The 27,973-nt window shown below is 40.1% G+C and overlaps 2 protein-coding genes across 3 annotated transcripts; one reads left to right on the top strand and one right to left on the bottom strand.

The window, feature by feature from the left end:
• Nucleotides 1-309: 309 nt before the first annotated feature.
• On the top strand, nucleotides 310-7,761 carry smad4a (SMAD family member 4a). 2 transcript variants are annotated; one of them, XM_006788912.3, is made up of 11 exons: nucleotides 310-671; nucleotides 1,979-2,270; nucleotides 2,376-2,550; nucleotides 2,784-2,813; nucleotides 2,893-3,096; nucleotides 3,328-3,435; nucleotides 3,885-3,935; nucleotides 4,047-4,230; nucleotides 4,331-4,499; nucleotides 4,661-4,799; nucleotides 5,536-7,761. In XM_006788912.3, exons 2-11 carry the CDS (start codon nucleotides 2,031-2,033, stop codon nucleotides 5,745-5,747), a joined length of 1,512 nt encoding a protein of 503 aa, XP_006788975.1. In that variant the 5' UTR covers nucleotides 310-671; nucleotides 1,979-2,030; the 3' UTR covers nucleotides 5,748-7,761. The 2 variants fall into 2 exon arrangements, with proteins under 2 accessions (XP_006788975.1, XP_006788976.1); XM_006788913.3 differs by having other exon boundaries at nucleotides 1,915-2,270.
• Nucleotides 7,559-26,852, bottom strand: rfx3 (regulatory factor X, 3 (influences HLA class II expression)). The gene is made up of 17 exons (XM_006788911.3): nucleotides 26,718-26,852; nucleotides 21,027-21,139; nucleotides 20,819-20,907; nucleotides 19,369-19,627; nucleotides 16,985-17,059; nucleotides 16,492-16,673; nucleotides 16,235-16,354; nucleotides 15,996-16,120; nucleotides 15,768-15,883; nucleotides 14,459-14,574; nucleotides 14,158-14,312; nucleotides 13,947-14,044; nucleotides 13,344-13,493; nucleotides 13,025-13,233; nucleotides 12,766-12,919; nucleotides 12,560-12,602; nucleotides 7,559-12,425 (listed from the first exon to the last, which is right to left on the bottom strand). Exons 2-17 carry the CDS (start codon nucleotides 21,132-21,134, stop codon nucleotides 12,145-12,147), a joined length of 2,280 nt encoding a protein of 759 aa, XP_006788974.1. The 5' UTR covers nucleotides 21,135-21,139; nucleotides 26,718-26,852; the 3' UTR covers nucleotides 7,559-12,144.
• Nucleotides 26,853-27,973: the final 1,121 nt, after the last annotated feature.

The raw sequence follows: 27,973 nt of genomic DNA, 5'->3' as shown, positions 1-27,973 counted from the left end.
AAAGCCTTATGACAGGAAGTCATGGTATGAATAACATAAATAATATCTGATCAAGTACAGAGGAACACATCTTTTTTTTAAAAAATAATTTAATATTTGGTGCAGTGTACACGTAGAATATCCCAGAACTCACTGAGACTTTGATACTTGAAAAATGAATAGGTTCGCTGTAACAATTTAGTCACTTTTCGCTCTCAGATATGAGCTTTAAGCTCACAGCAGCGCAGCAATTTTCACTGTCTTTACTGTAAAATAAACAAACAGCACCGCAGCGGCACGCCTGTCATCTCCTGCGTGGGCATGCGCAGATGGAGCGTGGTGGGTGGAGATTTTTTTTGTTTATTTTCGTGGCTAACTAGCTAGTAAAACGCGTTGTTGTTAGCATTTATATTCCCCCTCACATTATCAGTAAAGTATAAGAAGTCGAACATATAAACGAGTGCGAGTTTAGCGAGTATTACACTGAAACGTTTGACGAGTTTTTTTAGGTTTGGGACCATCACAGAAGACCCTCGCGAGCTAGGCGTGAAGTTGATGAAGGTTAGCGTGCGCTAGCAAGCTAGCCGAAATAACGCTAAGGCGAGCTAGTTAACGCTGGAACTTCGTAGATAAAGTAAACCATATATTATCTCCTGCATCCAGGAACAAGGCTACAGCTCGGTGGTATCACTGTAAGTGCGCAACATTTCCTCTTTGATTTGTGTTGTGATTTATATATAGAATTAGTTGACGAGTAACCCAGTGTTAGCTAATGCTAACAGAGGATGAACTGGAAATTGCTGGCTCTCCTTATTCTGTTCATGAATTGTTCATTTGCTAAACGTGCATTAATATGAATACACATTTATTCATGATCACGAGCAGTGTAGTACCGACCAGGCTGGGCTGCATCATACTGGGGTATAAGGGATAGAGGAAATATAAAGTTACCCGCTTCCATTAGCTATATGGTGATTTCATCTTAAATCACCAGTTTTTAAAAAAACAACAACAAAACAAAACATTTTTTTTGCTCATTCATCTCCGATTTGCCTAAAATGTGATGATCCATAGTTTGTATAGGTATAATTGTGGGTGTGAAGTTTTAGCTTCATATATGTAATACTTTTAAAGACATATTTTTCAGCACGTTTTTCCCCACTTTGAAATTTGCCTTGTTTGGCCTTGTTTGAACACGAATATCTCAAAAACTATTAAAGATAAGAGCCTGAAATTATCACCAGCCTCTTTTAGCGTTGTAGGGGTTGTAATTTGTGACAGATACCGAAAACAGACAATTAGAAATGTGAACTTAGTCCCAAATTGCAGACTCTGATTGGCTTTTATGGTAAGAAAATTTCATGCTCGTATCTCGAGCATGGCCCCAGAGTTCAAAGAAAAACATATATAAACATTTAAGTTAAGTTTTACAAATTGGTCAATCAGAATGTTTACACTGATTTAAGATGGAATGACTTTATTAGGACAAAGGCTAGTTACATTTTTTTGTGAGTAAAACTTGAACTGAGTATCAATTTATTTTTTCAGAAACTGAAGTTATTTTGTTCCCCGTACAACATACTGTATTTGTCAATGCAGTGTTGCTAATGGATGAATGGGAACTTTAAAGCAATGGTTACAAATTAATTATGTGCCTTACAACTCAAATGTCAGAATGACAACATTGTTATCAGCACCTGTTCATATGTGCATAAAGTATTGAATCAAAGATACAGAAACAACTTTGAGCAGTCTTCTTTGGAAAAGTTGCCAGAAAAACTCTTCTTTCTGTGGCCAGTACATTGAGTGTTATGTCAGTTAGTTTTCTTCCCCACCTGAGGGGATTCACAGATTGATTTTTACTTTATGAATTGTGGTGTGAAATCCTGATTATTATCTCAACTCTCACTGAAGACAGTTCTCCCCCTGCTTTAGGTTGCTAAATTTGGGCAACAGTGGCTCGACAGTAATTTTACCTTCTCATTTCTTCTGGTAAAAGTAAAGAGGATACAGCTGGAAAGCCTCCCCAAGGTTGAAACCTAAGGAGCAAGATGTCAATCACAAGCACCCCCACGAGTAATGATGCCTGCTTGAGCATTGTGCACAGCCTCATGTGCCACCGTCAGGGAGGAGAGAGCGAAAGCTTCGCTAAGCGAGCTATCGAGAGCCTCGTCAAGAAGCTCAAGGAGAAGAAAGATGAGCTGGATTCCCTTATTACAGCCATCACTACAAATGGAGCTCATCCTAGCAAGTGTGTCACCATACAGCGGACTCTGGATGGACGCCTACAGGTAAAGTAGTAAATTCATACTTCTTTGTTTGTTGGTGTTACACCCTGTGATTGTATACTGGAAAACTTAAGGACCTGTCTAATTTGATGCACCTCTTTGCTCTAGGTGGCGGGGCGGAAAGGGTTTCCCCACGTTGTCTATGCCAGATTATGGCGATGGCCTGATCTACACAAGAATGAGTTAAAACACGTGAAATATTGCCAGTATGCGTTTGACCTGAAGTGTGACAATGTTTGTGTCAACCCATACCACTACGAGAGGGTTGTCTCTCCTGGAATTGGTGAGTAGATTTTAATTTTTGCGTTATTAATATATATAGAGTACTAATAAAGGGTTTATATAAGAATGTTACGGTTTATTCAATGTGATCATTTTCTTTGATATCATATCTCATATTTATACATAATATTTAGTTAAAATATCCAAGTTTCTTGCCTAACTTTTACTTTTGATTATTAAGCCACACTTAGAGTGATGCTGATTAAAATGTCTCGCTGTTAAATGTGTTTGCAGACTTATCAGGACTGACCCTCTCAAGTTCAGGTAGGGTGAGCATTTTCTGTTTGCTCAACATAGATTTCTGTGAATGTTCTTCAGTTCTAACCACGTCCTGTTCTGCTAGGTCCACTCTTAGTAAAGGATGAGTATGACTACGATAACCAGCCATCTCACTCCAGCTCTGAAAATCACCTGCCGACGATCCAGCATCCACCGTCGAGGCCGGGCCCACAGGAAACATTCAACAGCCCTGCTCTACTTCCCCCATCAGAGGGCAGCAGTTCAGCTTCTACTTCTGCTTTCTCGACCATTAGTGCCGGACCCTCAAGTAAGTCACGAAACAGTGTCAGCACCTTCTGCAAAATTAAAATAATGCAGCTACTTTAAAAACACTGTGAATCTAAATGTTGCTGTTTTACACTTGGGGTTTGTTAGATTTAAATAAGCATCTTTTAAGGAAATGAATCAATTTGATTTCTTATTTAGTCAAAGTTACTTTTATTTAGTCTTTTGTTTTAAGCTATTTATTAATGGAGCTGTTTTAAATGTATGCTTACAGATCCTACCCCAAACTGGAGCAGAAACCCCAGCTTCACCCCAGCGGGGCCTCAGCACCAGAATGGGCACCTACAGCATCATCCGCCCATGCCTCACACAGGGCATTACTGTGAGTAAAAACATGCACAAGTTCTGCACAGCTTGGACAAGTCAAATCTGATAAATTCATTTGTAATTTTCTGCGTTCAAGCCAGTGGAGACAAATGTGCTATAAGGTTAATTAACCCTGTTAAGTAGTTTAGTTAAAGACTGGCTGCTGTAGCAGAACACATTAGTATTCTACAGAGACGTGAAGCCAAATAGGTGATGGTTTATTTATGAGTTGTTGAAGATATTAGAGATAATACTTCTAATGTGTGAGTGGAGTTAAGCTTATCAAATTTACAAGTTGATTTGAAAATTAGTAAAATAGTCTTCACCATCGACGTCTGGTCAGTGCATTATGTTTCTGAGTCAGCCTCTTTTGGTCATTTTTAGCTGCTATGTGTTCAATACTCATTTCTAAATAAAATGTCTCTGTTTAAATACACGTGTAATTATTTTCAACATGATTTACAGGGCCTGTTACCAATGAAATTGCATTCCAACCACCCATATCCAACCACCCTGGTAAGTACTAAGAAGAAGATCAAAGACAGTTTGCTTTTTAAATTTTGTTTTATCCCTAATTGTGCTATGAGTGAACTTGATTGACCTCTGGTTGCTTGCTGGTTGTTTCAGCTCCAGAATACTGGTGTTCAATTGCATACTTTGAGATGGATGTCCAAGTTGGGGAGACGTTTAAAGTTCCATCCACATGTCCAATAGTGACTGTGGATGGCTATGTCGATCCATCAGGAGGGGATCGCTTCTGCTTGGGTCAACTGAGCAATGTCCACAGGACGGAGAACATAGAGAGAGCCAGGTACTATGTCACACACTTTAAAATATATCATGATATTGTTTAGTGAAGAAATTCATGTCAAATATGGTTACTATTTACTTCCTGTCCTTCATGTCGTTAGGCTCCACATCGGCAAAGGCGTGCAGCTGGAGTGCAAAGGTGAGGGAGATGTCTGGGTGCGCTGTCTGAGTGATCACGCAGTGTTTGTGCAGAGCTATTATCTGGACCGAGAGGCTGGACGCGCACCTGGCGACGCAGTTCACAAGATCTACCCCAGTGCTTACATTAAGGTGCGAATAGTATAATTATGAGATTTGGACTAATGATAATCTCAGTAGATTATGTGAAGTGTCCCTTTTTCGTTGTACTAGTAGAGAATTTTGACCATATATACACGGAGTCTCTCAATATTTGTAGACAGATTTTTAGCATTTGCCTTGTCCCCTGCCAGGTGTTTGACTTGCGTCAGTGCCACAGGCAGATGCAGCAGCAGGCAGCGACGGCTCAGGCAGCAGCTGCAGCGCAAGCAGCTGCAGTCGCTGGGAATATTCCAGGTCCAGGCTCCGTGGGAGGCATCGCCCCTGCGATCAGTGAGTCTTCTTACTGCCACTCTTAGCCTTGAACAAGTATATTGTTATGATTACTTGTGTTTTTATGACAAGCTCTATTTATGTTTGGAAAATGTTAAATATCAGACAAGAAACTCTGACCAAAGCACTTTTGAGATAAAATGTATTTATTCATAACCTGTTATGCACAGTTCGTCTTTTTATGCATTAAAGCAAACAATGTTTTCCTTCCTTTACTTGTTGGTTTTGTCAGACTGTTTTGTGAGACTTTTTAGAAACAACTTAATCTTCTTTAACTGTCAATGATAATGAAAGAAACTTCTTTATAGCTGACCGGTGGTGCAGTGGGTAGACTGAGTCTTTTCTGTGTTTGTCTTGCATGTTCTTCCTGTGCCTGTGTGGGCTTGATCTGGCTACATGCATATTTAGCTCAATTGTGCATGGATGAAAGGTAGAAAAAGTGCTTGAAGGGTGTAGAGTAAAGCACTGTATGAATGGATGACCTTTAGTCTGCAGTGCTTTGAGTAGTCAGTAAGGCTAGAAGGCTAAATTAAATTTAGTGGAAATGCAGTACAATATGCAACCTGATGTGAGTGGGACGAATGAGTATATTAGTAGTAGTCTCTGTGCGGTAACTGTACCTACTTAGTATGTTCCACACAGACACACGGATTCAGTTGCCTCACGTTTCTCTGCTTTGGTTTGGCCTGTAGTGCCACATCAATCTAAAAATTGCCGCTTGTAATTTCCCCTGCAGGTCTGTCAGCTGCTGCCGGCATTGGGGTCGATGACCTGCGCAGGCTGTGCATCCTCCGGATGAGCTTCGTGAAGGGCTGGGGGCCGGACTACCCACGGCAAAGCATTAAAGAGACACCCTGTTGGATTGAGATCCATTTACACCGAGCCCTGCAACTACTGGATGAAGTTCTGCACACCATGCCCATAGCTGACCCTCAACCTCTTGACTGAGTTAAAACATATGAACTGTATTAGGAAAAAACTAAAAAAAAAAAATAAATGAAAAATAACAGTTAAAAACAGAACAAAGAAAATCAGACTCTACTCTTAAGAGAAAAACTCCAACTATAAGCCTGGAGTGCCAAAGGAGGACTGCAAACACGGGGATGGTTAATAGTTTCTAGGAGTAGGAAGGAGGACATGAAGGCCAGCAGTATACTCCAAAACACACTTCTTTAAAATCCAGCACTGCAAGCAGTTTCCAGAATTCTGAGAGACTCCAGGTTTGCAGTTTCAGTGACTTCCAAACAGCTGGAGGAACATGTGAGTCACACTGGGAGGACTCGCAGCGCAGTGGAAAAGGACGGCCATGAAAAAGGAGGCTGTTGTTTACTAAGCGAGGCTGCTTAACATCAAACGAACATGGCCTGTGCCTCTCTAACCTTAAGGCTGAGGTTACAAAAACACTCAAGGTACAATGATAAGAATGAAAGAAAATATTTTCACTGAGAATATTAGTGCAGCATTAGTGTTGATGCTGTGCGAAGCCAATTCATCCATTTTCTTGCGTAAATTATTTAGTGAAATATTCGGCTCTCAAACAATTTAGGTGTTTGATCCCAACTCATCCTAAATGTGATTTCAGCTGGAGTATACGGCCGGTCCAGTCCTCCTCTTATGGCTCTCTTATACGGCTTCATGTACATGGAGTTATTTCCCCCTCACAGATCAGGACATTAATGTAAAATTATGTTATACATTACCCATGCTCTCGTAAACTGTAATCTTGCTTATTTTTCCAGTGCTGGCAGTCCTTGTTTGATGTGCTAGGATTTATATTCTCCTTTTTTTTTTTTTTTTTGTAATAACAGCATTTTGAAAAGCCCATTTTAGATGAAATCGGTTTCCCTTTCAACGCCATAAAACTTTCCTTTTTTAAACAACCAGTCAAGGCTGTTCTAACCCTGAGAAAGTAATGGCTTGGACTGAAAATTTTCCAAGCCAAATTTTCATTGAAATTAGGAAATAGTAAAAATAAAAATCTCACGCCTGTGTTGATATGTTACTGTATTTCTTTTACTAGCTTAGTGTCTTTTAGCACTTTATTAATTTGTCTTCTTCATACTCTCATTTGTGGTTACTTGTTGTAATCATATAATCTGTTAGCATAGCTGAAGGGTTTTCATTTCAAACTACTTGCGGTTTATGTGCTATCTGCACAAAATCTGTTTTTACTTTCAAACCCTCACCTGCAGCAGGTTTGACTGGTGTATTTGGCTGACTTCAATGCTTTAGAGACACTTTAGGTGGAGTATTTCTTTAAGATGGCTCACAATTACCCATTTTTATTTTAACGTATTCTAGCTGAGTAACTGAGGGGTGAACTGTGAGAGGAAGTGTAAGCCATATTGATGCCAAAAAAAGCGAAAAGGTTATTGGACCGTAGTCATTTCAGTATTATGTCGCTTGTACAAGCTCTGTTTAAATTATCAGAACCATTCTAGTTTTGTTCAGCATTATTGATCAAACAATATTTTTGTTATCTGGAGCTCTGTTTACCTACAGCTGTTGCAGTATTTTATACTCTTTTTGCTACTTTTACAGTGACGAACCACCAGTTCTAAAAAACGATAAAAAAAAAAAAAATGCTGTACAATTTTCAAGAAATGCAACTTCATGCTTTTCTTTACAATTCTGCCATACAATCTGAATACATACAGAGTTCGAATGCTATTGATGTTTATATGTATGCATATGGTTGAATAAAATTTAATGGGCATCGCTCGGTGAGTGGATCAAGCTTGTTAAAAAGGACGCCGGCTTTGAACAAGAAAACGTTTATTACTGCAAAGACAAGTCACAAATTTTAAGAAAAACAACACTAAAGCTAGCCTGAGCTGAGATCTGAAATATTCAGAAAAACAAACTACATGTGTCTTTAATAGTTTCTATGATCATCAATACGACACACTAAATGATAATGTCGTAAATATAAAAGCCCCCGAATCATCTTTTTTTTTTTTTGCTTTTTTTATGCAAAATACACGATACAAATCCTCCTACACACGTTGGTTTGCTTTGCCAATTTTGAAAAATATACATTATATGAAGAAAACTTAACAGCACACAAAAGGAAAGTCACATGAAGTTTGTGTGTATATATTATATCAGATACTATACATTATCCAAAAAAAGAAGGGGGAAAAAGTAATCACAGAAGCACTTTGAGCCAACATATCAGATAAAATGTTCACCAAAAGAACAAATGAAATAGTTAAGACACAAATAAATATACCTTTTCTGTTTTTGATATATACACACTTTTGTCTAGGGTGAAGCCAAATAGAAACCTTCCCTAAACGCCACTCCCAAATGCTTGTGCTTGCATTAGAGGGTGCTACAGATGGCCACGACTCACTAGACTGTCAAATGGCACTTAGAAAAAAAAAAAGGAAAATTACAAATCTCAAAACGGGTCACAGCATTCAGAAAATATTCAAAACAAATCACGATCATGAGAAAAAAAATTAATGCGAGAGCATTTTACTTACAGTTTTTATCATGGTTCATTAACCAGTTCTGTACAATAAAATGCAGGCAATCTACCATGAGCAACATGAGCGTCTGTGTGTGTGTGTGTGTGTGTGTGTGTCAAATCCAGTAGATAATCAGGAGTCCAGTCTGAGGACGTCTTTATGCTTCCTCAGCATTCTTAGTGGCAGCACCTGTGCAAGGAAATGTCTGCTCTGTAGCCTCTATCTGTAGCCCACCAGAGACCCAATAGTCACCAAGGCCCACTGCTCTGGCCGGGGTGAAATTAAAGGCACTGGAGTCCGCTATGGGTCAGTGAAGCTGCCATATTGTTCAGCTGAAGAGGCAATTCTCAGCTTTCACCAGGGTCTTAGTTGGAAATTTGCAAACAGTGGTTACAAAAACAATCTTCATCAATCTCAAAGACACTCAGAAATAAAGTATAATAGTGTTGGCTGCATTAACATTGGTCCAGCTTTTGGGAAAGAGGCAGGCTTTGAGATTGTGCCAGATGCTGATTTGGCTTTCTCAATCTGGCAAAAGTAAACTGGGTAAAGAGCTAAACTTAGTGAGAGAGATACAAAAATAAGAAGCTTCTAGCAGCACATGGCAGGGTGTGCAAGACCAGAAAGCACTTTTGATCCTAAAGGAAAACCAGTAAATCCATTTTAAGCCATTTTCACTTCGAATGCACAAAATAACTTTTCATCTCTGAGTGATGATAACATAATCCAGCTGGAGAAAGGTAAAAATGCCATTGCCAAGCAAAGAAGAAAAGTATTCTGCAAAACCTTTATTCCTAACAGTACACCCAGATTTACAACAAATTTGAACATTTTATAGACACAACCCCATTAAAGGAGCCTGTGGGAATGGTGCATTTCATTTTTTCAATTACGTGAACACATATTTATATAAGGATTTCCACAATATAAACAGAGATTAATAAATTTTCCATTTATTAGACATTTTTCATTACTTTCTCTGTTCTCTTAAGTTGCACTCAGTTTAATATCGAGAGTCAGGGCGGCAGTGTCTCGGCCGACGCTCTGTTTCCCTGGCTCTTTTTGGAGACTTTTCAAACTGTTCCTATTCAATACAGTTAAAATCTTGGATTTATGTGAGCCTAGTTCTACAATACGATCAGTGACTTTTTTTTTCTTAAGCCAGCAGGACAAGTGCGGCTAGTGTTACAGATGAAGCATAGGTTTAATTGGTGAGGAAGCTGGGTTTGGAAATGTCAGAATTTACTTTTCAGATATCCTCATCCCCAAAAGGCTGAACATCAAGTAGAGTCCACTGACCCAATAGCTGAAAAGACATTTGCACTTTCCCACACTTCCCTAATGTTAAGCATGTTTTCTACACAGGCACACAAGCAAGGCTAAAAACAAAAAGTACCAGTGTACTGCTAGCATCTAAAGATAGCCGCTGAATGGCTGTGATAACAGCATTTTTTTTACCCTTAAATCAACATAAATGACAAAAAAAAAAAAAAATAGAAAAGAAAAGAAAATCCAGCCTTTCTGTACAGGTCTGCTCTTTTTTCAGCGGAATAATCAAGAGTTATCATTAGTACCCATTATAACATATGCATAAGCAATTTAACAAAAACAAAACAAAACAAAACAACAACAAAAAAAATCACAATAAATATCAATAAATAAACATTTTTGCAGAGAAATTGTACAGAGCATTTCAATAAGCATGAAAAAATAAGAACAGATTTATTTTAGTAACAAAATGTTCCTATTTAGAGGATTAATCTCAATATTCTCCACAACATAGAAGGCTATAACAGTTCAAGTATAGATGTAGTCTAAGGAATCAGAAGTTAGTCACCATGCCTTTCCCATTTCACAGTCTATGAACTAATTACAGATGAGCTACCATAAGAAACATTCACATAGAAACAATCAGATCAACCACGTTAAAAAAAACAAAACAAAAAAAACCCCAACAACAAATATATGTAGTGTATCATCATTATATATACTATACATATATATCTCTCTATATCTCTTTGAATATCAGAAAATATCTACTTTTGGTCCACTGTACAAAGATGATCTTTAAACAGGGAACAAAGAATGAAGCATGTCACGGGCTAAAAATTGAAAGGAACGTGTGTCAGAGGTGAGAGAAAAGCAATGCAGACTTTCTCTGTCGCGTTGAGATTTGTGCAGTACAGTGGTGTGTGTGCAATAAGGTTAGGTGACTGTGCTGCACGCGTCAAAGGGCTGGCACCACTGGTTTGAGGTAGGGTGACTGATGGATGTGTTCCAACAAATACACACAAGCACACAGACGCACAGGCATAAACACACACATGCGTACATAAAAACGCAGCGCACACATAAGCATCCATGTTCACAAACACGCACGTTCACACACTTCACACAAAAACGAAGGCTAATAATGCAAGAATAGGCCTTGAGAGGGCAGAGTGAGGGCAGGGGAGAGGCTACAGACCACGATTCAGATAAGTAGCGGGCTAAGTAGAGCTGAGCTGGAGGAAACAACGGGCGTGTCTGCGCCTGCATCCCTTGGTCTCAACACTGATGAGCCAGCCCAAATCCAGCCACGAGTCACCAGAAAAGCCAAATCTGTGGCTTGGACAATGCAGAAGGGCTGTAGGCTCTCTACAGCACACAGTCAGGACTACACGGGCAGCTGCATTTAAAGATAAGGCACTATGATAAAGCCGAGGTACATTAAATCCCTGACATTCCTTCTGCTCTGCAACATGGCACTGTTGGACAGGAAACAACTTCTGTGCGGCCCCAGTTGGCTCACTCTTCAGTTTCCTCGCGTTAGTTTTTGGTCCACTGCAAACTTAAGGAATTTCATTAAGACAGAAATTGCAAAAACAGGGGAACGTGTCGGGTGAGTTGTTTTCAAGATTACAGCTTGTCACATAAACAGAATTACAGAGCATCTAAAATTAACGAAGGCAAGCGTTATGCACAGAGTGCACAGAAAAGCTAGCATTAGAGACTTTTTTTTTTTTCCTTTTTAACAGCCTTTCTTCTCAATTTCCTATATACAAGAGTAGCAGCAGTGACATCTCTTTAGGGTTTTTTTTCTTAGTTTTTATGTGACTAAAAGCTATAAGTGTCTATCGGTGGGTGGCTACTAAATCATTCTCAAAGGGAACGGAAAAAACTGCCCCATGATCCTTAATTTAAAATCATATATAAAGTTGTATCTTTGTCAGTTTTGTTAGCTACATACAGAAACATTTTTGTTCAACCAAAAGTGTATCAGCAGTTGGAATGTGTGACAACATGAAATCATACTAAAATTAGGAGGATTAACTAGAAAATTAAGGAAAAACGAAACAAAACCCAAAACACAATGATAGCACCATGATTTCTTTTTTATGTAATGTTAATTGAAATTATAGCAAAACTATTATGTACAATAGGTAAGGTCTTGAGTCAATCAATGCCTTTGCTCCACTGGGACTAGTGACATGGATTTGAGCTCTGAGACATCAGTAGTTATCAGTAGTAATTTGTCTTCGGGATAAAACCCATCTGCATACACAGACAGAGGCAGAAACGGGAAACATTTAACGGGTCGAATTAGTCCTTTTCCTTCAGGTCCCTTCCATCAGCTGCCGAGCACAGACTTAACGGATGACAGCACATCCAGAATCTAAGCAGTAAGACAAGGACAGAACAGCGTGGCCAGTGTATCAGCACTTCATTGCTCCTCCACTGACCCGGCTGGAAGAGGAGAGCACATCCACACCGGTGCAAACAGAGACAATGTGTGAAAAAGGACACAAACACCAAGACTTACAAAGAGAAAGATATGCGAAGAGTAACAGGGCAAAAAGAGGCCAGACAAGGTCGGCTGTGCCCCCAGACCCTCAAACAGAGGCATAGGTGTTGCCCGTGGTGCTGCAGTGGCGGATGGTCGGAGTACCAACAGAGGGGGTAAGGATGTGCTCAGTGTGGTCCTGTGGGGGCTGCGGCAAAGAGTGAAGTACACCAGGCTGGACAACACCCACCACAGGGTGGGACCCATCTTCTAGTGCCCCGACCTGGATCACCTGGATTACCTCGTGCTCCGACTTCTCCCGCTTGGCAAGAGGCTCCCCGGACTCCTCCGTGTCCTCTTCTAAGTCACTGTCCATCCCACTTGTTTCATCTAGACAGGAGAAAACAGAAAACACATGCATTAAAAGGAAGCTTTAGAGATGACTGAAGATGCAGAAATCATCACAATTCAATGACATAAAAAAATCTCACAATATTTGTAGCAAATATTATCATTTTACATACCTTTGTCAATGTTAGTAAGGGATAAGGTGTTGAGACTGTCAAACTGCAAAGACAAACAATTATCATAAAAAAATTTCTGTTTAGTTGTTTTCTATTATTTCACAGGTTGTTATTTAATATAGTGTATGACAATGGCACTAACTATGAAACATAATTTTAAAAAGTCAGAGAGAGTAAAGAGAAAACAAGATATGTAACATCTTTACCTCCCCCATGACACCAATAGGTGTCTCTCCAGTAGCTTGAGCCACACGATGTTCCACCAGGTAAAACATGTATTCGTCATACAGCAGTCGAATCAGGTGGAAGGAACCAAAGCTGGCAGCACTGCGTAGGGTCAGGTCCCTGATCACCATCGAGCTGCAGAAATATAAAACGCCAAAGTGTTTTTGTCTTTTCAAAACAATGCTGCACACTCTCATGTGTGTCTCAGAATACACTTATTTCCCACCCTCTACCACAGACCTGTAGAAGGACCATTTTAGCAGGAACTGTCGAGCTGCCCTGGGGAAGCTGGGCCGGTGCTCGTAGGGCTTGAGGACCTGAGTGACCACATTGTCTAGCCACGCTGCCCATTGCTCCAGAGAGCTTTGCTGCTGTAATGTGGCCTTGAAGTCCTGCTCCAAGTGCTGAACCATTCCTTCCTCACACTGGCACACCCACGATGCCTGCTCCTATGCAACAGTCACACAGGGGTTTTATTTGGACATTTTCAGAAAACAATCGACAAAAAACGAATAAGTGTCTATTCTTTGACACAGTAGTTAAGATCTTTAGTTCTTACCTGTACATTGGCAAAGTCAACACGATTGAGATCGCTGAGCATCTGGTTGATCTGTGATGTGTTTTGCAACACAGCACGTGCCGCCTGAGCCAGGTGGTTCAGAGATGTATATCTGCGCAATGTTTGCGCAAAGGCACTAACAGCGGCAATCTGTTAAAAGAAACAAGAGCCCAGATGTTATCTTTTTTAAGTACACATGCATACGTATCGTAAACACATTAGTCTGCTCTAGGTATTCATGTTATCTATTATTAAACCGTAGTGTTATTACAGCCAGGCCTTGAAGTTATGCTCAGCCGCAATCCAACAAAATCATTTGAGCTCAGTGCCAGCCACCATAATTCAATTAAGTTTTATTTATGTACCTGATAAGCTTTAATGCATCCTACTGCAAATCTTACTTTGGTAGAACTACTTCACCTTATTTAGCCTGCATACAATTGCTATACATCTGCAAGCCACTTTACAAACCATCTCCTTGCTGTTGATCTCAGTCTCTAGATTTCGATGTATGCATACTTAAGGGTGAGGAACACACTCATGCTTTCTAAGTATGTGATCTGAGAGCCATGCAGCCAAATACAAACATCTGCAATAACATACCTTGGTCTGGATCATTCTCTGTGGAATGGCATTCATGGCATTGGTGAGCCAACCTTCCAGGCTTTTGGCAAAATTGCGAATGGCTTGAGTCAAGGCACCTGACAAATGATACAGAAAGGCAAATCTGACAATACTGCATTAATGATTGAGCTGTCATAAACATTAACACAACAAACAAATAAAGCATGAGTCATGTGTGACTGTGGCTCACTGGGAATGGGTCTCAGGACATCAGGAATAAGGATCTCCACAAGGGCCTGGTACATTAAATGGTCACAGGTGCTCATCCACTTGAGTACAGTTTCGTTTCTGCACAGCACCAATAGCTGTGATTTGGGGAGCCGCGCTTCAATCTCACTTATGCTGCTGCAAAATGAAAAACAAAACACAACAAAACAAAAAAAACAGATTAACCCGTTTTTTTTTTTTTTTTTTAATTTCTGACATTAAATATTTTAATATTTCTCCTTCAGACACAACATACTGCATGTATATCATTTACTTGACCTCACCTGTTTTCTGTGACAGTAGCACCCTCTACAGTGTCAGGGGGAGAATAACGCCAGAATGTCTGCCACAGCTTCTCAATCAGACTGAACTGGAGGTTGACAACCACATCCAGGATAGCCTGAAATGAAAAGAGAACAGTCATGACTGATACTGCTTTATTTGTTCTTTTAAAAAATAATGACTTCTAAAAACTATTGCCAGTCAATTCTGTTATATTGTCAGTTTTTTCCATTGCACTTAGTGCTAAAATGAAATTCCATTCCTTTTGTATTAACAAGCGGAAACCTCTAACACGGACATTAAAATACCAAACTATCTGCAAGGGTTTGTAAGGACATTTTTTTTGTTTAACTTTTTTAATTTGGATAAAATGAAAATTTAGAGCTGTGGTCAACACTTGTGGATGATTTGATCCCTAGTTTCTGGGTCATTATCAGAGTTGAGGAGAACGTTCTGTTTCAAAATGTCAGCTGCTGGCATTTACAGATCTCTGTCACACCTGATCTTTACGAAAGTTCCCCCACTCTCAATCCAAAAATCCCCAAAAAAACTTTAAATTCACAGACTTCTTTAAATTAAACAAAACTGTACTTTACTGTATTGTTAGTATTAGCAGCTTTTTGTGGGGCGGCCGTGCCTCAGATGGTAGAGCAGGTATACACATTTGAAGGTTGGTGGATCGATCGCTGGCTACTCTAGTCCGTGTGTCGAAGTATCCTTGGGCACGATACATCCATCAGAGTGTATGTGTGAATGTCAGATTAAAAAAAACATTTTAAAAAGCGCTTACACACAGATTGAAAAAAAGAAAGAAAAAAAAAAGCACTGTATGAATGTGTCTGAGATTGGGTGAATGAGACTTGTAGTGAGAAAGTGCTTTGGCTGCTCAAAGTGAGTAGAAAAGCACCATGTAAGTAAGAACCCATTTACTGTAGTTCTTGATTAAGAAAAAAGATGGTGTTATGATTGATAAAGAGAACAAAACTGACCTTACTTTGACAGAGAAAAACAGTCTTATTAGAAAATAAGTGGAAAACATGTGGGCCCTGCAGAAATTAAGTTAAGCCCGGGTTAATAGTCACACACGGACTAGAGTAGCCAATCACACACACACACACACACACACACACACACACACACACACACACGATGACGCATCAATGAAGGTGATAACATTCAAAGGGATTACTCAGCCATCTTTTAGCATGAAAGAGGATCCTGACCCGTTTCCTTTGTGACATCAACTTAAGTGCCCAGTGTGCCGTGTGTGTGTGAGACGCTGTATTGAATATAAAAAGCACTTTGTCTAACCTCACAGTGCTCTCTGTAAAGGGACTGGAGAGCTTTCACATCATCTAGGCTGATGTTCTCTGTATTGCTCTGTCCAAGGTCCAGCTCTACAAAGTCGGGGAGTGCCCGCGACGCATCTGTTGGAAGTGAACACAACAGAAACATCTAAAAGACATAATAGCCAGTATATGTCAGTTCATTTTTTTCCTTTTTTAAACAGACTTTTGGATAAAAAGAAAAGCCGCTGACCTAGGAACTGCTGGTGGTGCTGGCTCTGTGCTATAACTGTCTGCTCTGCAGCACCAGGATGGTGCTGCCCTCCACCTGAGTAATTCTCCCCAGAGCCACCATCAAACTTCTGCACTGGCTTGAACCTTAAAAAAAACAAAAAACAATAACAAAAAACCCCCAATACCAAAATCACATTGCTTTCTACCTACTAAAACTACAACTTGCTAATATTGCAGTCCAGGCTGTGTGTGCTCTACCTCTGTTTCTGCTGAACAGGCTGCTGTCTGAGTGCCATGTACTGCATGTCTTCTTGGAGTCTGTTGAGTGGGGAATCTGGTTTCACACGTATACCATAGTAATGATATTTGGAGTTCCCTCTGCAACACAAACCCCAAAGTTAAAACACACTGATAGACTCACAGTGAGGAGGTGGGCATATTTCTAATAGATTAAAATGTCAAATCCCTAATGTAACAGCTTTTCTTTACTTAAGAAGAAGATAAAAGGCGCTAACCTTGTCCCGAGGCGTCTTGTACGGAGACCCATGAAGATGGAGCGGATGAGTTTGCCAAAAGAAGCTGCATTTACAGGGTCCAATTTCTGCTCCTGGCAATGGCGCAGATAATGATTGTAGAGAGTGGATCGTGGCAGACTTACTCCCTCTGCTGTCTCGTAGTTGTCCAACAGCCACTGGAGCTACAACAGCAAGAAAGAATTGTTTTTGATGACATTTTTTTAATCTTCTTTTTTAACTTAACAGACTCCCATGTTGCTCCTTACAAAAACCTTAGGCCAACAGTTAGTAAATATAATACTGCTCCATCACTGCTCTGCAAAAGCTTCTATAGCAGCCAGAAAATTTAAAGCGGTAATAATTAAAACCAGCAACAAAAATAGCAGGCACCACACTGAACTTAAATGTACAGAGACTGGAGAGAGGCAGCAAGAGAGTGAGTTTAGCAAAAGTTAAGGTTAGACGTGGGCGAGCGTTCATAAAAGCAACTTACATGGCTGTTGAGCAGCGAGCTTCTCTGACTGGATAAACCCTCCGATTTTTGGAGAGTCTCAATCGCCATTTCAATCTGATAAACCACGAAGCACAGGACAACAAAATGTAAGAGGGGAAAATGAAAACAAAAGCAAGAAAAATAAAGAGTTGATGTACACACATGAATAGGCCACAAGCGAAAATAAAAAAAGGCAATCTAGAAAAGACTCCAAAGCAAGCACCGCTAAACCCAAGCAGAGCAGGACAACCTGTCATTCAGGAAAACCTTTCGAGATGACAATGACTCTGTAATACCAGACTGGCTCTTATTTTACAGGGGGGGGGGGGGGGGGGGGGGGGGGGGGAGGCATGAACACGAGGCATAAAGTTAACCATTCTCAGTTCAAAACTATTTAGTGCTCTTCTGGTAAATATGTGGTGTGTCTCAGCGTGATTCCAATAGTATAAATTAAAGTAAAAACCAAATACTTAGCTCAAGTGAGGCTGATTGCATAGTATGTACGCCTGGCTCTTAGTTCTCAGCAGGTCATTGTAGTGCAAGAACATTTACTTCCAAAGTGAGATATGCAGTAGTTGGAAATAAGACTCTTAAAAGACTGTTTGAAAGCTAATAATTTAGATGAAGTGTACATAAAAGTCCAGCAAAAAAGTAAGTAGACCCAGTGATTCAACACCTTGTAGAAACATTTTTAGCAGCAACAGCTTTTCAGTATGACTATCAGTGTCTCTCAATGTTATGGAAGAATTTTGGCACACTCTTCTGTACAGCGTTGGTTTCGTTCTTTCTGGTTTGCAGATATTTAGTTATGCACAGCTCTCTTGCATAAAAGTCCAGATCTCATTTAGACTGAGGGCTGGACTTTGACTAGGCCACTGTAACACCTTGATTCTTTTCTTTTTCAGCTATTCTGTTGTAGATCTGGTGCTGGGCTTGGGCTCATCATTGTGTTGCATGACTCAGTTTGGACAAGCTTTAGCTGTTGGACAGATGGCCTGACACTTGATTCTAGAGTATTTTGGTCTACAGAGGAGTTCATGGTGATCACTACAAACTGCAAAACAAGCCCAAATCCTCAGCCCTCCACCACCGTGCCTAACAGCTGGTATGAGGTGATTGTGGTGATATGCTGTGTTTGGCTTTTGCCAGATGTGGTGCTGTGCCCTATAGCCAAACATCTCCACTCTGGTATCGTCCATCCAAAAGATAGTGATGAAGAAGTCTTCTAGTTTGTTCGGATACAACTTTGCAAACTGAAAACTAGCCACCATGTTCTTCTTTTTAAAGAGAAGAGGCTTTCTCCTGGCGACCCTTCCCAATAAACCATACTTCTTCAATCTTTTTCTAATTGTGTGGTAATGAACTTTAACATTTAAAATGCTAACTGAGGCCTGTCATTTTCTTCTTATTATTTTTTGCAATTTCTCTGATTATTGCACAGTCTTGGGGTAAATTGCTGGAAAGATTGTGACACTGTGTTAACCCACAACTGAATGCTCCAAACCAGCAAACTTCTGCTTTTATAGAGGTGCTCACACTTGCTGATGATCAATTAATAACATATAATTAGCGACACCTGGCTGCTACTTAGCCTCTTAATTCCTATGCAAAGCAATAAGGGTGCACGTAGGTCTTCATAGACTTGCATAGAGTCCTGTGAAACCTGACTGCACATGTTGTTTTATGAGTAGATATTTTCTAAAATGCAAAATATTTTCTTACAGTGAATTCAGATCATCATAGCAAAATAAAAAGGCTACGATTTTCCATAAGCATGCCCTAATTTCCCCTCCTTACTGCACCTGTCTCTTAGCTCTTATCCCTTCCCTGTCTTCTTCCTCAAAGATTGGAAATAGTAGACATATAAAATAAGGGATAAAAACAAACCCCTATATTGCTCAAATAACATTAAAGATGATAGTGTCGGTAGAATTTATACCACTCCAGAAACTCCGAGCCTACACAGTGCATTTCATACATCAGCACCACATAATGACCAGAGATAAAGCACACGCCACACACTGAAGGAAGAGTAGCACGCTAAAATTGTCTATGTATGATATGGTACAATATGTGCACACATGAAAATTTTGCACACATGACATCACTTCAAAGTTAAAATTTGGAACTCTAATTAAGAAATGGCCGATCCACATTTCGGATCAAACTAGTGCATAGATAGATGAAGCATGACACAAACAGCATTTATGCTAATAGGAAGATTCCAAGCAAACTATTACTGGCCTGGATCTTACCAGGCAAAATTTATAAGTTACCAAATCACAACAAACTACATAACACTACTCAGATCAAGAAACAAACACACAAACGCAAAGAGGTAAAGGTAGACTGAGGACCCACACAGTCGATGCTATGCAACTTACAGTAGCTGGTGAAGCTCGTGCGGTCTGGGTTGCAGGGTGGGGTCCAGCACTGTCCATGAGGTAAGCCCCAGAACTGCTGCTGATTACCTGACCCCCCGCCAGACCCATGCTCATTCCTCCAGTGCCCCCTCCTCCATTGTTGGTCATGCCATGTGACGTCACCACAGTGGACACCTGTGCTGAGCTGCCCTGTGTGTCAAAGTAGTTCCCTCCACTGTTCTGGCTGTATAGCTGTGGCTCTGAGTAGGAGTAGGTTCTTCTGTTTAGAAGAGATGACAACAATCAGCAGTGTGCCCAAAGTAAGGATATAAAAACTACAAACGTTTATACATGGTAAATTTATTTTACAGACAATTTAAAATAGGTGTTATTGTGGATTTTGTGCTTTTAAGATAATTAAATGCGACAGTGGTGCACTGGTTAGCACTACACACTACCTAATTTGAAATGTGACTCTATTGAAACATTAACCACCAGCATGATATACAGTGACATAGCATAAGTCAAGTAAGCACAAAAGTAGCCTAAGCAGCATTTTCCCTGGACATTAGAAGTAAAATAGGAAAAAAAGGCTCAACACCGATTGTCACATTATACAACTGAAAAATATTTTCTATTTGGGATGTTCTATCTTGGGTCGAGCTTTTTAACCAGCCGCTTAAAGTCATGCTTTTCTACCATGAAACCGAATCAATAATGTCCATCCACACCTTGTTCTTCCTGTTCCATGTAGTGCAACTAAAGAGTGCAGATACTGATGCTTTCTTGAGTCATTTGTTTACTTTTGGGTTGCACATGACCAGCTGCTAACATCCTCTGGAACAGCCCGGTTGTGCTCGACAGTATATTTTTCCATCAAACGGTGAATCATGTTTCTTGTTTAAACTTAGAGTGGAAAAGGTTTTATATTGCATATTTTGCAAAGTATTGTGTTTGAGGTAAATCGACATCGGACGCTGAGATGGGCCTCACGCAATGACATGACTGTGCTTGTGTCACTGCTGTACATGCTAGGGAACATTAAAGCATGTAGTTGCTACAGCGACGATGTCATGATAAGACACTTTTATATCCTGTATTATCGCAGCTGATATAACACGGCATAGCCGTACTTCTGCATTTTGTTTGTGTCACATATCGGCTTGGGCTTGTTATTGAGTGTGCATCTAACTCTATTCCCTAGACTCAAGAGACTCTTGGAAAGCCTCACCATTTAAAAGAAAAGACTACTTTAGGTCATTTTCAGGTGACTAAGCACCATCAAACACAGGTCTCCACACCACAAAGAAAAGAAATCTAACACAAAAACAACCATGTACTCCCACCAACATCATGTGCTTGTGACATGAATGATAGTGTGAAGAGACCGGGGAGCAGAAAGAATAGGCTTCAGAGATTTTACGTTAATATCTGCGGAGTGGTGTATGAGCAGTCTGGCTAAGTGACTCACATGGTGCCATTGGTGAAGACGCCACTGTTTTCCTCGACATACTGCACCTGTGCTGGGTAAACATGCTGAACCTGTTGAACAGTCTGGGCCTGGAAAGATAAATCGCAAAGGTTATTAATTAATCAACTTGTTTACTACACTTCTATATTGAACTAAGTAATACAAACATCCATTTCATGTGCACTGGCACCAGGCAGGCTGGACGTACCTGCTGCTGGACGGGGACCTGCTGGGTGGAGCCAGTAGGCTGGACAGGCACAGTGGTCTGAAGAGGGACAGTGGAGGTGGAGTCAGCGCCTGCTTCAGGGGTCTGCATGGCGCCTAAATAAGAAAGGGAAAACACAAAATCATTGTAGACCTGATAGTCAAACCGGTAAAGCAGCTTTTTACAGACCAGTTTATCAGAAGTTTAAAATTAACACAGGACAATATCGTGTTAATTATAATGTATTTAATCGAATATAGTGCTGAACATAAGAAAATGTGCTCAAAAATGCGTGCAAATTTTGAATTTGGCACCAGCAACACATTTAGAAAAAGTTGCGACCAGAGCAACAAGAGACTTGGTAAGTTATGTAAAGATAAAACCTGGTGAATTGTGTCACTTCACCAGCAGCATAGAGGAATCCTTGAGCGTGAAAGACTTTTATGGACAAATAGGTACAGGTTAAAGCTCATCAATGTAAAAGTACAAAGAAACTGGGGGAGTTTCATCATCTGTGATATAAGGCTGAACAGACAAGACCTTCAAGGCCTTGTGGAGTACTGCATTGAGGACAGGCACAGCTCAGTTGAGGAAATGAAATCATGGACTCATGAAAAATTGTAAAATTAATGTCCTTGAACACAGTTTGTTGATGTGTTTAAAAAAAAAGAGAAAACCAAAATTAAAAAAAGAACAAAACAAACAAACAAACAAGAGACCCTGTATAATCATAGTGTTTTCTGTATGGGAGGACGGATTGAGGTAAAGTGGAAAGACTGCCCTGAGGTTTGACCAGGGAAAATGATTTTTGGAAACAGCAAACACCTCTGGAGTGAAAAAAAAGAAAATACAAAAGAAACAGACCATTCAGCTTTTTAAATGCAAACAGTTCAAAAGCCAAGCATACCAATATGGCAGTGTAATGCACATCTATGGAATACACATTAATGCTGAGTGATATATATAACTTTGAGGGGAAAATATGTTGCGATTTGGGGAATCTTTTTACAGAAAAGGGTTTATTTCCTGCCTAACCACATTGTGCATCATAATAGCATGGTTATGAGTTCAAATCTGCTAAACTGGCCTGTCTGTAGTCTGGACCTGGTACTCTATCATCTGGACCATTATGAAAGCAAAATATGACAAATAAGGCCCCAAACTGTTTGAGTAGCTAGAAAAGCCTACATCAGGAATGGAATACCTGTTTTGCTTGCTCCTCAAATTTAACGTCTGACTTTTCAGTTACCAAACATGTATAGATTGTTGTTAAAAGAAAAGGTAATGTACCTTAGTGTTCATCATGCCTCTGCCCACCCCGAAAAAACAAAAAATGTAATAGTCTATTCACAGCTAAATAGGGGGTTTATATTACTTGTAATTATCAGTGTAGCACACAGCTAATGCTAGTGTGCTATCAAAGATCAATGAACACCAGTTCTAATAGGCAAATAGTTTTGATGCACCACCCAATCCACATGATTTGGTTAGGCCAGGACAAAATGTAGGAAACCTTAGGTACCATCACAGAGCCTTGTATGTTTTACTGAAATCAATGCTAATAAAACAGCTCTAGACCAATCCTACGGAAACACCTGTTTCTGCCCTCTGGTACTCAGTGTGCCGAGAGCCTCATGCTTCAGTGACGCATGATCCTGTCTCCATGTTCACAGCCATAAACCAAGTTAATATTTAACAAACTCCAAACAGATGCTGCTTCTCATTTCTCTAACAGGCACTACTTTCACAGGTTTATATTACTTAAGACTTGCATGAAATAGTATTAACAAAACCCCCCAAAACAAAACAAAAAAACTGCCATGAACAAAATACCTCATTATAGGTCTTTACCAGATGGGTTTAGTACTAACCAAAGACCTATATTGTACATCTATATTCTACATCTTAAATTTAAGACTGCATTTATATACCTACTAAGACAGACTTTGTGAAATTAAGGACAATAGGGAGAACAAACCTGATGGTGAACCTGTGTTTGTGAGTTAATAATAGTATGGCTACGCTCGCCTCCATTCCTTTCCTTTCTAGGGAAAGGCCACCTCCTTCCCACCACAGTTTCCATGAACAAGCCTCTCTTGGTTAATTAAGCTGGGTCTCCCAACAGCTTCAAATCTCTGCAGGGACAGCTCGATCTGTCCCTTCACCTGACACTGGCTCCTCTCTTTAGACAAAAATTATCACTTGATTCTTGTTGAGGTGACTAACCTCAAATGAAAACAACCGGGTAGAGTCATCAGTAGTAGGTGCAATGAAAATGAAAGAAATAGCAGGGCAAAAGGAAAATCTCCTTAAGACACTGAAAGTTAGGACAATACGCTGACATTCTAACAACAGGATTAAACCTTTACATGCATGCTACAACAAACCAGTAACTTGGTTTAAAAGCCGGTGAATCCAAGCTACCAACCCTATTAAAGTGCCACACCTCACAAACTTCAGCTTTTAGTTCATAGGAAAAACCATGATGGTGTCTATCACAGGTGTTTAGCCACCATTTCCTCACACAGCTTCATTGTGTCTTGATTTTATTCTTGCAAGACTCTGTATCTCTAGGACTGGCATTCTTCCCTCATTTGCTGTTTTGGTCATGGTGGCACAGACTGTCTAACACTGTCCATCAGAAATCTACGATAGATGTTCAAATGATCTGGTTATGGCAAGCCGCAGTTAATAATTCACATTGTTTTCATACCCGCTGATCTATTTGGTAAACTTGTTTGCCCTTGTGCAAAGGGGAGTCTGATATTGGAAAACACCACTCCCTTCAAAATAGAAATGTTTCATCATAAGATAAAGGTGACCACTTGGAATAACTTTGTATTGATTTGTAGTGACCTTTCCATCTAAGGGGGCAAGTGGACCCAAACCGCATCAGCAGAATGTCCCCCACAGCATAACAAGGGTCAAGGGTTTAGGTTTTTCCTTTAATCTGTCAACCATCTGCATATGAATGCTGAGAAAGGAACAACTTTGAGAGAGGACGTAGGGTTATATTCCACAATGCAGGTGGAAATCTCAAGTACAACTGATCCCACCTAATCGTAGGAAAATAGACCCTGCACTGCAGCACACTCTTGCTGCCTCACCTCAGACCCCTCCATAAAGACACACACACACACACACACACACACACACACACACACACGCACACACACCTCCTGCCACACCATTCAGGCACTCCCTTGTGGCCCACTTAAATGCTGTGCTCCACTGAGCAAGTGCAAGCCCTACAAAGACTCAGAGGAACAAAAGCCACCAAGGAGTGCAACATTTTGCTCAGAGTTTTTTTTCCCCTCCTCAGTTTCTCCCGCTAATGCCACAGGCAACAAATAGTAAAGCAGGAAAGGTTCACAGTCACAGCTACCAGAAAACACAAAGAACTATAATTTGCCTCTCTAATGATTATGTATGACAAAGTTGGAGTTCTTATGCACTAAGCCAAGACATAAGAACAGGTGAACAAGCTTGAAAAGTACACCACACTCAAAGTCTCGCTTTCTATCGCTCTTTCTCTCTCACACACAAACACAGCACCACGATCACCGCTCATACAGCACCTGTGAGATGTAATTGGGAGCTGAAAAGGGAGGGGGTAGGGGGTATGCAAAGTACCACGTTTGTTTAGGAGCTGTGTTCTAAGATCGTAAAGCAGGAGTTGCTTGTAAGGACTGCCGATTCTGATTTTGATGAGAAAAACCTGCATAAATAAAAGGCAAGCATTAAACATTAAAACACTGATATGCCCAAAAACGCATAGCTGGAAAATTAAGTGCTGATAACTATGGTCATCTAAAATCTAAATGCATCCTTTATAATCTTTTACATGTCCCCCTTTTTACATTACTATTGAAAAGCTGTGGCAAATAACAAAACAAACGTGCTGCCGAGTGATGAAAATGGCTGACTGAATAATTGAATTAATCAGCCCCTCTTTAAGTGATTGGAAATGCAACAGGATCCAGGCAGCAGGTGGCATGGTACTATTTCTGCCCTAGTGGACTACAGGTAAGTGGTAACATGATCTTATAACTAGCAGTCTCCAACATCCTGTTTATGTGTGTGTGCATTTGGTGGGAGGGATGACCTATTTTGGGTTGTATATGCAAACAGATTAATACATGAACATTATTTTGAGCTTTAGCTTTTATTTTACAGGTGGTATGAATTACTCTGGTGCAGTGAGGTCCAGCTGCATGTGAGAGACAAGCGTTTCTCGTACAAAATACATAAGCAATCGCAGTGAAAAAGCCAAAGATGACCAACAGTTGTTGTTTATTGTTTCTGGATGCCCTCTCTATGATGGATGCATACAAATAAATGAAGATGGTAAAGAGTCCCCACAATGCTGCAGATGTGCCCATCTTTCCCTTCTCAACACGTGCGCGCACACACACACACACACACACACACACACCTGTTCTCTTGCCTAAGGGAAATCAGAGGTTGCAGGTGAACAGGTGGACTCGAGAGTAATTGTGATGCAACGTTAAGAAACCTACTTTTTTATAAGAAACTGCAATCAGATTAAGGAATGTTCAAAACGTGAATGAAATACAAAAACAGAATAGTTTTACTCAACTCAAAAGCAGCCTGGAATGCCCACAAACAAACAACCCCCAAACAACCTCCTTTCTGTTGAGTGCCATAATAAAAACAACACACTTAACCCTCCTTCCATTCTTTGGTACTCAGGGTACAAAAAGATGAATAATAAAAATACAAAAATGAATTTCTGTCTTTAACACGGAATCAGTAATTCTGCATTATTCTTATTGTGAGGATGGGGTGTATTAACTGTTACCGGTCCATTTGCTGAATCAATAATACAGATTAACAAAACGAGTCAAGAAAACATCACGCTGTTTAAAGGATAATCCGTTAAGTGTTGTTTTTCTCAAAGCTGCCCACTGCAAAACTTAGCCTTGCGTTATCAGTCAGCTTATCATTGCCATCTGATGCCACAAAGAGGGCAGATGGAGAGCTAGCGAAGCTATCTTGCTCCCTAAGACAAAAGGGAAAGTAATGGCTTAGCTATTGTCAATAGCAGTAAGTGTGTGTGGAAGGCTAGCTCACAGCACTTTCCATTGCTAATCGACGCACTGATCCTGTATGAGCAAACAGCTGAACCACCCGAAACACAAACTTGCAATATCCCCATAACGTTACCCTCTCCCAAAAAAAAAAAAAGAAAAAAGAGAGAGAGAGATACCAACAGGCATTGTCAGAAGGCATCGCTGGCGTTAGCAACAGACACCTGCTCCTGCTCCAGCTGACCAGTTAGCATCACTGACTAGCCAAGACCTACGCTACCATTCAGCATGACAAGTTTAAACAAATAAGTTACGCAGAAAACACAATTTCCAGTCCAGCTGGACGCGTTTCGGCCAGTTTTAGCCTCACACAACGCAGTAAGAGGCCGTAGCTAGCTCCCGGTAGCGAACAGAACCTCTCACAGCAGTGGGCATTACAGGCAACGTTAGCAAGCAGGCTAACACGTTACAAAGAAACACCCTCGCTAGCAAACTACCCCAGCGATTCATCGAGCCTTCATTCATCAGCAGACAAACATAAACCCGAGCGATAATATTTTCTTCAAAAGAACCAAACAAACTACAACGTGACGCCAGAAGAGAACTGTGCGTTGGCTAAAAATAGTAAAGAGTTTAAGCAAACCTGAGCTGTGGACTAGTTGATGAAGATGAGGATGGTGGAGGAGGTGGTAATGATGGAGAGAGAGGTTGTTGTTGGTGGGTTACAGTCGCCAGGACTACGGTGACTATGGCGCTGCCTCACTGGGCAACAGTTGCTATAAAACTGCAGCGCGCAACCTTACAGTCAGGTGGGAGGAGATTATAGCGCAACTAAAACTTAATTAAACACAAAACCATCTAATCATTTTATTTCTTCAAATATAAGGATGTTAAATAAAAAAAGAAACCAAGAAATTACTTACAATTAGTTTCAGGTGCAAAGACGATGTTGTATTCTTTACAGTCTTTAACTAAGATTTTTGTTTCTCTCAGGCAAATTTTATGAGGATATCCAACCACGATTTAGGACCTCCATAATAACGCTAATAATGTGACTTCGTTTCTGTACTATCATAATTATGATCTGGCCATATGCTGATGGTGATTCCAGCGTGTAATTCCTTTGTAGGCAATTTTGCAATTTGCAAGATATTATTTTTATTATTTGCATTGTGATCAAAGATAGAGATAGATTAAGATATGGTTAATTGTAAATTTTAATAATCCCAGTAACTATTATTTGTTACAGCAAGAATCAAAGCTCTCTCGTAAGGGGTCGAGTCCTTTTCTCTCTCATTGAATGAGTTTAGTTTTCTACAGATAGATGTTTATTTTTCCTTTTGTTATTATGTTTAATCAGACTCAGAATTTAGGGAAGAAATGCTTGTCACTGTTTTATGTTTAGAACAGGCCATGATCCTTTTGCGACCATTTATACTGACAAAACAACAACAACAACAACAACAACAAAACAAACAAAATATAATAAAACGTGTTTGTTAGGATACTCAAGTGCTGGGATATAATGGGGGATTTCGTGTAAAATTAAAACTGAGTGAATCACTCAATTTATTAACCTGTTAATAAACTGCAATGGGTGCAGATTTGTATTCATAATTGTCCACAGTCGATGCTTTGTGTGTTTTACTCACTACTTGACAGCCATTCTCCACTGTTCTCCTTACTATTTACTGACCACAATTTAGCATTTCTGGCAAAATTCTTACTATCCAACTAGTTTTAAATTTAGTAATTGCATCTCACTTTGTGAACAGGTACGTTGTAGTGATGCATATTGTTACTGTGCTACCTCGTGGTCTTTGGTTATGAGCTTTCTGACATGCTGCAAAACAATTGGTTGTTTTAGTTAAAAGGCCATAAGCTGTTTTTTATTTTATC

The sequence above is a fragment of the Neolamprologus brichardi genome, chromosome 7 (assembly GCF_056152115.1).
Source record: "Neolamprologus brichardi isolate AB-2024 chromosome 7, ASM5615211v1, whole genome shotgun sequence".
Lineage (NCBI taxonomy): Eukaryota > Metazoa > Chordata > Actinopteri > Cichliformes > Cichlidae > Neolamprologus > Neolamprologus brichardi.
The sequence above is the reverse complement of the archived record's forward strand: the minus strand, read 5'-3'. Positions and strand labels throughout refer to the sequence as shown.